This window comes from Microchirus variegatus, assembly GCF_963457635.1.
Source record: "Microchirus variegatus genome assembly, chromosome: 6".
NCBI lineage: Eukaryota > Metazoa > Chordata > Actinopteri > Pleuronectiformes > Soleidae > Microchirus > Microchirus variegatus.
In genome coordinates, this window is record NC_139807.1 from 8670877 (window position 1) to 8682905 (window position 12029).

The following is a 12029-nucleotide window of genomic DNA, read 5'->3' on the forward strand; positions in this document are numbered from 1 at the left end:
ACGTCGACTTAAAGACAAATCACCCAGTGAGGAAAAAAAAAAACAACGTAAAACTTGGCTTAGAGACAACACCAATAAATTCTGTATTTTGCATTTTTCATACTATTTTGGATAACAGCTGTTCATCCAGGGGACGCAAACCAATGGTCAATTTTGGTTTTGTGAATCTGTGGTTTTCACTGGTCGTGCTTCCACCCAAAGAAATAAAAAATAATCAAAGAATCTGCAACAGAATTCAGTGCAACAGTAACTTTGACAAAAGAAATAACCAAATCTCCTTTAGGTCTCGACCTAAGACTCCCCAACCCAAACCACCACGTTGCCTTTAAACACATCGGTGATCTCGCAGTTGAGCTTGTTGAGTCGTCCGTCCAGGATGAAGAGGGACTCTCTGGACGGGGTCATGAGGTACTGGCCGAACAGTCCGCTGCCGACCATTACCCTGTTCCTACTGCTCCACGGCCACTCAAACGACTTTGTGGCCTCTTTCAAGCTCTTGATCATCTTGACTTTGCCCGTGCTCAGCTCCACAAACAGAACGTCCGTCTGGCGGCCGGAGCTGCCGAACACGTTGTACTGGTGGAGCTCGGTGAAGGAGCGCTGGAAGGCCAGGTCGGACAGGTGGAGGTTGGTGTGGATGTCGAAGGGCTCCCGGATCTCTCCGCGCTCTGAGATGGTCTGGATCCTCATCAGGCCGTCGCCGTCGTCCACGGTGACCAGATAATGGCCGTCTGGAGACACGTAGGGGGCGCCGGTGACGTCGTGGTTCTGTCCGACGACGCTGTCGGTGACGCCGTCCACGATGAGCTGCGGCTGCGTGGCGCCGGTGGAGTCGGGCCTGCAGTTGACAAAGTAGTAGCCGCCGAGGTGCGTGTACGCTATGGACTTGGGGATGCAGTTGTACTCCCACAGACTGATGTTTTTCACGTACGTGGTCGTCTCCAGGTCAATCTTGTGGAGGACAGGCTCATTTCGGTGAAGGATGAGGCCGAATCTGGACACAACGTAAAGAGGAGAAAACAACGGTTGAATCGATAGCACGCTATTACGAACCCGAAAGTCAACAACATTTCCAATAATTGTCACAATTTGTCAGATATTTAAGTCAGAGACTTTAGTGATTGACACATGGTAGTGCAGTGGTTCTTGATGAAACACCCAGGTTTGTGACCCGGGTCAGAACAAGGGCCTTTCTGCCTGGAGTTATAGCATGTTCATGTTGCAGCCTTTTGATGAGCACACCACAAAGTAAAACTAATCGAATTACCGTTCTTCTATTTTACTTAAGTTTTGTTTTCAAGGTTTCTTAAAAAAAGCAAACGGTACCATCTTCAAGTTTGTAATTGATTTGCACTAAGTGATAATAATAATAATGTTTTTTGTGGCATAATTTCCAAGAAATGATTCTGAAGTTGCTTAAAAAAATGTCTATTGAACCACTTTAAAGGTTGTCAGGCTCTTTTGTGTTGGCAGTATGACATCATCTATATTTTCCTCTCTAATAGAATTCTATTAGACTTCTAATCATTACAAAAATGTCTTAATAGCACGTTAGCTTTTAGCTGAGCAGGGCAGAAGCAACATGCACGGAGCTGACAGGCCTCAATTAAACATGAACAGCAGCTGATCGATGCCGACAGACACTTGAAGCCCCCGCCGCTGCTCATCATCTTTTATGCCATTTGAGCGTCAGCCTGTCTGTACCTGTGAACGGCAAAATGACTGTTTGAAAGCCACAAAGCACATCATCATCATCGGCGTCGTCGTCCCTGTGGAGGGAATCATTGATCGAGAGATCGTTCTGTTCGTCTGGTCCAGACGCGAGGTCGAGCCGAGTCATAAAAGATGAGATCTGAAGCTTTGTTTTTGCCTTTGAAGCAGATGTGTGTGTGTGTGTGTGTGTGTGTGTGTGTGCGTGTGCGTGTGCGTGTGCGTGTGCGTGTGCGTGTGCGCTGGATAATCTGTGGGCAATAATTAAAAGAAGATGACTAACTTTTACATTTGTGTGCTGGCAGGTGATGGCTTCTGTTGTTTTAATCATTAAGTGACAGGGCGATGGTGGATCAGTGGTAGAGCGAAAGTTGTGATTCGATGTGTCCTTGGGAATTACACTACAGCACATGTGTGAGTGAATGGCCTAAAAACTGTAGTGTAAAACCAGAAAGCACTATAACTACAGACCATTTTAACATATTTGGCAGATTACACTTGCATGTCTTGAAATTCTGAGATCAATTTGCTGCATTGGCTGCAGCTGAAAGTGCTAATATCACGTGAAACTCAGTTAGGGCTGCAACAACTAAGCGATTATTAAAATTAGTGCTGGGCCAGGCGTTACTGGTGCTATTGCATGACGCGTTTCAATGACGACTGACCGAAAAATGTTTACGTGACTCCTGATTGTTAAAATGGTAACGCTAAACTTTACAAACGGGTACGCTGGTTATTTGTAGCACTGCTCTTTTGGTTTAATAAACAGACCGCTTCAGTCCGATTGTAGGCGCGCTAATGACGCTAAAGGAGCTAGCACTGCTAACGGAGCTAACAGGTAAAAGGTGCCTGGACTCTGCGTTAAAACTGCATTACTTTAAAGATTAATTTTAACAACCGGGAGTCACGTAAACATGACGCCATACGTGTCTTTTTCCAGTCAGTTGTCACGGCGTTAACGGCCCAATTTAAAATAGTTGCTAAATAATTTAATAATGGGTTAGTGTCTCAAGTATCTGCCTTCATTAACATTAAAACATTAAGATGAATACAATAGCATTTGATATTATACTTAGTAGAGCTTCTAGTAGAGACATTAAAACAATATATTACATCATTTAATTCATGTAAAAGCACATACTGCTGCTTCCAAAATTCCTTAAAAATAATGCAACACTATGAAACCATGGTGTTTTCTTTTTCACTAAAGGTTAACACTGTCAGAATCTCACACCAACACACGCCGACATAAAACTCTTGCGTGTGGATTTGTCAGTCGCTCGAAGCTGCAGCTCGAGTGCAGAGGCATTAGCTTTGTTTTTGTAGAACAAATTTTTTTTTCCTATTTTTTGATGAAATCATAGCCATGGACACCAGATTTTTTGAGGGTGACCTGGCAATCATAGTCAAAGTGGACTGTGAGACCAGGGAAGAAATAAAAGCAAACAAACAACATCTGTGAGTCCATGCTTGTATTTTTCTTTATGTAAATCTCACTGTTAATCACTAGTAACAGCCGTGTGTGTGTGTGTGTGTGTGTGTGTGTTTAGGGTTTGTGTTGGCCATACAAAAAAAAAAACTGCAGTTTGACACAAAGTCTAAGGTGTTTTGTGGATGTGATCCATCTTCCTCAACCAGGAGACATTTGTTTTATTGCAGAGAGGAGGTTTTCTCCAGACTGGTGAACAACTAAATTCCATTTTTGTCCATTTTATAAAGAGATTAAAGGACTTTTATGTCAAACCAACTGAGCAGTCTTTGTGTAACTCAAAGTTAATTTGTAGGATTGCTTTTTTTTAAATTTATTTTCAATTTGAAGTTTAAAAAGAATAATAAAATTCCATTCCTGGGGGAGTCGTAGCTGGTGATTTGCAGTGTTTCCGCTGTGCCTGTCAAACACTGCTGTAATTGTTTTGCTGTGTGATTGTATTCAATAATGTGGCTGTTGTGACAAATCAATAAGTGGTGCAGATCTGCTGTGATAGATATCAATAACATTCTTGGAAGCTAAAGGTCAATAACGCATTTATCCTGCACTGAAATGATTATATTTCGAGAGGTTTTATTTTTTTTTCTCCTTCCCTTTCACCTTTTGATAAATTAATAATCAGACATTGTTTGGCTGTGCTCTGATGTGAAGGCAGCTGGGCTGCTTCACTGGCAGACACTGATTACTCTCAGCCAAACAGACAGCTGCTGTTTGTCGTTTGTACCATTGATTAATGCATTAAACATTCTCTCTGGTTCTCCACATCAGGGTAGTGGTCACTTTTTCATTTTCATTTTGTCATAGTGTCTTAGTACGCGGAGAATATTCGGTTTCCAGACTGCTTCATAAAAACTTTATACGCTATTATGATAAACATGTCACACCATTATTAGGGTACATGTAGGAGTGATTTCTGCTAAAACAATATCTAAAGAGACAGTTACATTGTCCTTAATTCAGCCAAAAATGTTTCCAACACTCCATAGAAATCTGTATTTATATTAAAGGTAATGGACCGTTTCATTCATTTCTGTCGTCTTTTAATGGCGTGCCTTTGCAGAACTGCTGCTTTGTTTTACATAGGGTTTACCTCCGACAATCACCATAAAGAATACACGTTTCAATGCGCTAAATCCTACTCTGTACTCAATAAATTGCCAGGACTTCTCAGTGTGTGGCTGTGCAACTGCTGGTGCTGCAAATATTTCACAATAAAAGCCTTGTTGAGATAGTTATGGGAAACAGGGATCAGAAACACTTAAGTGCTTTTTAGTGACGCAAGTGTCACATTAATAGACCTGCTGTTCAGCGAAGCCGAGATTCACCAGCTGGAGTGAGGAGTCGCATCAGCCTCTTTTCGTAGAAAACAGAGACTGAGACAGAGAGAGAGAGAGGAGTTGGTCTGTGTCAAACTTGAATTAACAAAAAAGTGAATCCATGTGTGTCATAAACACCTGGGATACAAAGCGACGTCAGGGAAACTACTGAGACGATCAGTCGCTGACGCTCATGAGGTCTTTTGCTATTGATTTTATTAGTTATGTTTCCATTAGCCTTAGCGATGCACAAAACCTAAATATCGCAATAAAAACAACTGGTAATGGAAATGCCTACATTTCAAACAACCTCTTAAATATCACTAAAACATTAGTATGCACTCTCATGAGGTGGTTCTTCAGACGTGGATATAAAAGTTTATCGCAAAAGTGTAATGGAAACACTTTTTTAGCAATTACACTTCAGACAAGATGGCGTGGTATGTATTTCACCCGCTAGCAACAGCAGATTCTAGTGGAGATCACCGTTCCAAAAACCATGAAAATACAAAATGCTTTCAGCCATCTTCCTCAAAGTGGAGATTTTATGAGAAAATTGTGATATCGCAAGAATTACGGTTCTTATGCAAAACACCTGTAGGGTGGGTATTACTAATTATTCCCTTGATCATAAAAATGATTTGTAATACACTAAAAATACACAACACAAACACTTCAATCAATGATTGCATTTATGCAAACATAACTTTTTACTCCAGTGACGCACAGTAGCAAGCATTTACTTAATGAGGTTTACGAGGTTTCTTGAATGCCTCTTCATCTAAGCTCAAAACACTGTCGATCTGGCAGAATTGAAGACATTTACATTTGAATGCATCTCATTTGCTGCTCCTGTTCACTTAACATTACTGAGAAATGCCCATCACTACTGCTCAGACTGAAACGTTTCACACATCTGATGTAAAACATCCAAAGTGATTACACGTGTTATAAACTTTACATCTCTATACGCTCTGAGCCTCTGTTACATTACATGTATATCATTATTGACCTCAAAGTACTGTTTACGCTGCAGTTTAGTTAAAGATCCTGGGGCCAAAGAAAATTCATGAGGAAAGAACATAACAGTGGATGCTGCACAGTAATAGATATCTGTAACACAGCAATTCCTGTTCAGTCATCCTCCAGCATACAAAAAACATTCAATCAACATCTCGCTCGGCTTGTTTTGCCAAAAGGCAGTGTGTGCAATGATTAGAAATTTGTGAAAAATAGGTGCGGGCAGCTTGAGCTGCAGGATACTGTTATGTGTGTGTGTAAAAATAACAAATAGCAGTTTGGTAGTGTGTTGTTTTTTTGGGGTTTTTTTTTGTGCTGACATGCAGAGTTGCCTGACTGCAAGTCAATGCATATGATGAATGACAGCTCCAAGAAGCTCCTGCTGGCTTTATAGTAGTTGCTGAGGGAATCCCCCCAGCATTAAATAATCTGTGAGAGTTACCGAACATGTCAGCTGTTCACAAACTGCTCATGTTGCTAAATCGCCTGATCAGCGCCGCGTTTCAGCCAGCAGACAAATACGCACTGAGAAGAAAAGTCGCGCACACACAGAGGTTAATTTAAGCGTTAAACATCAAGTGTGTATGAACAAGACTGTTAAGTGTGTTTTTGTCTGCTTCAGCTGAACTCACCACACCACTGTTACACTGTTGTTTAATAGGTTTGTAACAAAGCGCAGATTCTGTGTTTTCTACTAGAATCAAAGAACGAGACGTGATATCATTGTGATAGTTCTTCTTATTTTGCCTTTCCATTAGTGATGGTACCTGGAGCTTTTTTTTTTAAAGTCTCTGCTCTGGCGAGGTTCCAAGCCAGCTGAGCCGATACTAAAACGTGACGTCCACAGACTGCCCGGCCTCTGATTCAGAGATCAGAGAGTGTCGTCACTGGAAGAGTCATGAGCGCGGCGTTCGACACGAGAATCAAACCGAACAATGATAAACTGTAGGTCAGTTAAAACGACTTAAACAACCTGAAAACATGCGTTAATCTCCAACTAAATTTCTGAAATCTCAATATTTAATCTGGTGTCTGGTGTATTTAGTGACAGAACTGCTAAAACCTGGTAAACGTGAGCCGAATCACAACTAGTCCTGCTGTATTTCAGTTCAGTGACTTCATTAAAAAGTGATTCATCTTTTTAATCAACTGATTCTAATGATTCAGTTACACTGAAAACAACTGCGTTGGCCGTTACTAGTTTGTGTGTTTGTGTCGTGTATAAAACGACGTCATGACCCCGCCCACATTGAGGAGGAACTATAGTAATGGAAAAGGACGTGATTGATACCAAACCGAATAAAGTTGAGCTACAACGGTGTAGTGGAAGTGCCCATTTTTTCCATATCTGTAATATGTTCACGCTTACAGATGATGTGTGTGATAAGATCTAAATGAAGGTAAATTACTGACACAAGACTGAACCTATTTTCTTCTATGAATCCAAAAACTATATTAAATTACTGTCGTTAATCAAAATTATTTTGTTTGGGAGTAATCCTAACACGAAATATTCACAATTCCCCAAGCCTGAGAGAAAATTAAGCCAAGAATTAAATCTATGGTTGTAGGAGCAAAATAAATTATAATAATAAAAATCCCAAGCTGTTATATTGTGTATTATTATTATTGCTCTATTAAATATTCAAGAAAATACGTTGAATTGTTCGTGTTGTTATTGTGAGAAGCATCTGGGATGTAATTGAAATGCCAAGAGCGCCATTACGCCATTTTTAACTTGTAAGACGCTCCACATGTACACTTTGTCAAGGCCATGATGCATGTTCAGCCTCTTAGAAATGTAAAAACATTGATGATAAGCAGACCTGGCTGTAGCAGTAATCAGCATGCTTGCATTAAGAACATCAGGAATGATAAGTAGGCGGCGTGTACAGCAACGATTCAAACACAACACAGCAAAACCAAGCAACCTTTCCAACAGGTCTCAGTGGATCTAATTACAGTTGTTCCTGCAACCAAACCCCCCACTTTTTCTCCTGCAGACCATTAGCATCTTGAAATCCTGAAGACCTCCCGCTAGCTCCTGGCCTCTCCCTGACATTAGCCAAGCATATGACAGCTGCTTTTCTCCGTCCACGTTAAGCCCGCGTATGACAACTGCTCATGATTTGTGAAATCGTGTTTTTCGATTCAGCATGGCTTCTGCTTTCCATCCAGCCTGTTACCTAAAAATATCTTAGTGCTTTATACGGATCTATTTTTCCTCAGTGAAAACACACGTAGAAGAGTGTTTGTGAATTTTAAAAGTCTTTTTTAAAACACCATATGCACCGAGGACATTGAATTGCCTCTTCAAAAAGAACATTAGATTGTACTAGTTGATCTTTGAGTTGAGTTTTTGAAAGCCTGTGTTGTCGTCTTTTTCTTTTTTTTTTTAGTAAAGTATAATTCCCACAGTGTGCTGATTTAGTGCTGCTTGGTCCAAATGGTGGTCATCAGCATTAACTCACCATTCTGTGATGCTTAGCAACATAATTACACCGTCTACCCTCATTTCAGTGACAGAGCTGGTGCTTACACAGATACCACAGCGCCTAACAGAAGCTCACATAAGGACGTGCTGATATGGGGAAAGGGTTTGTTTGTGTTTTTTTTTTTTCAGTTAAATATTTTTTCAGGTATCATTAGTGGAGACTGAAACTTACTCATTTATCCACTCGGTGGCCACAGTGTGAGGCAGATACTGACATTTATCTATTTATCCAACACAAGGGTGTTAGATGAATGATGTGTTGACTGCAATGTCATGTCAGAATATTAGAAATGTCTATAAAGATAATTTAATTTTAACATTTCTGACAACAATTTAATGTTAATGCAGTATTGTACGATTGTACGTCATAACGCTTAGTTGTTGGCAAAATGTTTAAAATAAAATAAAGGATATAATGCTCTTCTTTATACTTAAGCTCTAAGTTTATCAGTTTAATTTTGACCATTTGTCTTTTGATACCACCGTACATGTTGTGTTTAACTTACTCATCCAAGTTTTTTAACGAACAATAGTTGGTTAATGATTAATATTACATATTAGAAGTACTCATCTTTCCATTTTTATAAAGTCTTAACAGCATTCAGGCATAGGTGAGTCGGTGGCTGTGGTAAAGCAGGTCGTCTTCCAACCACAGGGTCGTGGGTTTGATCCCCGACACTTAACCTCACGTTGCTCCTGATGACTGTGTCAATGTGAGAATGGCAAAACTGTGTTGTAAAGCAGCTTTAAGTGGTTATCAAGACTAGAAGAGTGCTGAATACATAGGCCAAGTAACCATTAACCTGCCACAGTTACTTTCAGAAGACGGAACCTTTGGTAATTAAAAAGTGATCAGTCACTGTTAACTCACTTTGTAGTCATTTGATCCATAACATTCAGATTTTAACTGTTAATTCCACATCGCTGATGCATAGATTTACTTCTATGAGCATCACAGGTGAGCGGCCATGTGCTCATCTGCAGCTCAAATGACCACTGGGCCTTTCTCCCCAAACCTCCATTAACAGACAAGTGCCCACCTGCTCTCACTCAAAATGCCCATCCGCCTCATTATTATAGTATTGAGTATGAAAAAAATAAGACATGCCAATGGGATGGATTCAGTCTGCAAATGAATTTGCATAAGTTCTTGGATCATACCTGATGTGGTTAATGATGAGGCTGGAGGAGGGAATGAAGAAGTCGTCCACTCTGTCAAAGCGTCTGCCGACTGGCTGCGTGTGGACGGTGTGATGGGAGACTCTTCCACTGGCCTGATTGATCACCTGGAGGGACATCAACAGAGGACATTGTGGGTGTTTAACACGAGTCTCAATGCTGCCGGTTTCTAGTCTCTGTAGTTTGCAAGCGGAGGTCAAAAAAATACTCGTATACAACATGTTTTTATTTCATGAAATCAGTGAATCTCCTCATATAAAACCATCATGTTTATCTGTGCTCGTATGTACTCATTGCACTGTAAAATCCTCTTATTGCTGAGATGTGGGGCTGTCTCAGTGGGAGGTGATGTGCTCTGTTGTCACTCTCGTCTGCCACAAACTTGTGCAGGCATGAGTTCTGTGTGTAGGCAGGGTTTTTTTATTCTTTCTTTGATTAAGCCACAGTGCACAAAGCAAATTGTCACAGCGCAAAAAACCCTGCTTTGTGAATTTCTGTGCGGGCGAAGAGGAGCAGGATTTTCAAGTAAGATCCCATCGTGACTTGAGCTGAATCAAGATAAATATCAGAGGCAACGGGAAAATGAAAGGCACTATCAGAAGGATTAGATATTTGTCATGGAGACATGGTGAGAATATGTAAATATTTAACATTTTGGTCTGTTTTGGTTTATTATGCAGCAGCATCAAAAGTCAGATCTTAGTCAGACTAAGACAGTCATTTTCGTAATGTCATGTAAACACATTAGTCTGACTAAAATCAACATAGTCTTAGTTGTACTAACATATCTGGATAATGTGATTTGTAGTCCGATTACTTCTGCATGTATAAGCTTAGTCAGACTGGAGTTGGACTTGGCATTCTGTGCAGGCGCCACAAATCTCTCCCCGGTCTTTGAACCGGAAGTAGAAGGAGACGACGCATTTCTGTGACGTGAGGGTCAACAAGAAGCTGATTCAATAGACAATAGCTTATAGGGAGATACAGCGCCACCTAGGGAAGTACACGGCCAATGTAAACGTACTGAATGATGACTGACATGTTTTTAAATGAATTTCTGACTCTTAACATCCGTATTTTCCTGACCAGTGTATACATTAAAAACTACATTATGTATTAAAGAGCCTACAAAAAAAAACAGTAATCCAACATAAATGAAGATGCCAATAAACAGTAACTGCTGACACTGGCTTGTTGCAGCGACTTTACATCACGTATGAACTGTACAGAAGAATATTTTAGGAAGTTACAGCAGATTTTTTGGCAAATTATAAATACTTTTGTTATGGTTTTATGTTGCACATTGACTGATGAATGAACCTTCAAGGATTCAATTTCAAACCAGAACATTTCATTATGTACAAGTCAAGTCAAAATTAAAGCTTTAACTATAGAATGATTTGCCCTTTGCCCTGGAAATAAATGGTTATCGGTTGGTTACAGATTTATATAATAATAAAGTAACTAACAATTAATAAAATGAAAATGCAGTACACTTAAATATTATGGTGCTAATTTGAACACTGTTGCCAAAAGTATTTTTTAATGGTTTTCTTTAATTAAAAATGCATATCCTGATCAATCTTCTGAATAATAATAATGTTTCTGGATCCATGTAAACATATGCAACTCCCACATCTCTGTTTGGTTTTGGACTCGTGCAGACGTGCGAGCATTAGTCAACACCTTTTTTTTTCCTGTTTTTACTTCAATTCCACTGGGCCACAGTCCACAGCCAACATATAATTGAAAATGTGTCAACGTGGAAACCGTTCACTGTAAGTGACTATTAATTACCGTCATCAGGAAGGACAAACACATCGGCGAATGAAAATCACAGAGAGGCTGCAGTGATTAATGTCACGGTGGAGGGGGGAAAAAAGAGGAGAAACACTTCAAGTAGGAATACACATTTAATTAGTTGCCTCGGCCTCCTAAGGTGGTGATAATAAGGTTATTTATAATATACAGTAGGTAAGTCACTAATGGAAAAATAAAGTAATTCAACAGCCTAAGAACAAAACGCAGCACAAGTTTTGGGCGTGTGACTGTAGCTGATGCTGAACTTGCACTTTGTGGATTTCCTGTGTAGACAAATATGCAAATATGCAATTTCATTTGTATAATATTTCATACTTTTATTGCAATATTTAGTCAGTTCTCATGAAATGTTTACACTGCATTTCATCATAATCAACTAGTCATTGTCTCATATTTACAATAATGTGACAGAGTCGGTGAATAATCTGTCACTATTATTTGTGTTTGTTTGTTTGAAGATGCATTTGTGTTCCATGAAATTGTAATATCAAGTTTGCTTTTTTCCCTGCCATTTTACCTATTGAGGAAAACAGAATAATTGAGAGTATCTGTTTTGTTGTGCTTGTAGGTACCAGGATAGAAAGACAGTGGATTGTGGATTTACCTGCAGAGTGGGGAAGTTCTTCTCCACGTCTCCCCAGCTGAGCAGCCACACCTGGTCGTGAGATTTGTCGTAGTGGAGCTTCACAGGATAAGGGTCTGTGCTGACCGTCTGTGGAGGGAGAGACACACATCCAAACCACAGTGAGCCTTTAAAGACAGTGGGGCTGCAGAATAACAATTTAAAAGGGAATCTAGACTCTGCGTTTGAAGAGATCCCTCTTTGATGTGCAGTGGTAATGCTTTTGAAAAGTTTCCCCGCTCACTAATGCATCAGGGTTGACAGGAGCAGGTCTTCTTTTAACAAGGCAGACTGGAGGTGTGCTTTTTATGTACAAGGTGTTTTTGCCGGCGAGCTGCATTCCAGATCAAGTGGTGACACACAATTGCTTTACCACAC

At 40.1% G+C, this 12029-nt stretch overlaps 1 protein-coding gene across 1 annotated transcript in view; it reads right to left on the reverse strand.

Annotated features, from left to right (window-relative positions):
• Positions 1-291: 291 nt before the first annotated feature.
• Positions 292-12029, reverse strand: part of fstl5 (follistatin-like 5) — a gene marked incomplete at both ends in the record, with an annotated part of 147297 nt that continues 135559 nt past the window's right edge. The window contains 3 exons of the mRNA XM_083891420.1: positions 292-994; positions 9191-9315; positions 11634-11741. Coding sequence (XP_083747546.1) covers positions 292-994; positions 9191-9315; positions 11634-11741 — 936 coding nt within the window. The remainder of the gene's footprint in view (positions 995-9190; positions 9316-11633; positions 11742-12029) is intronic.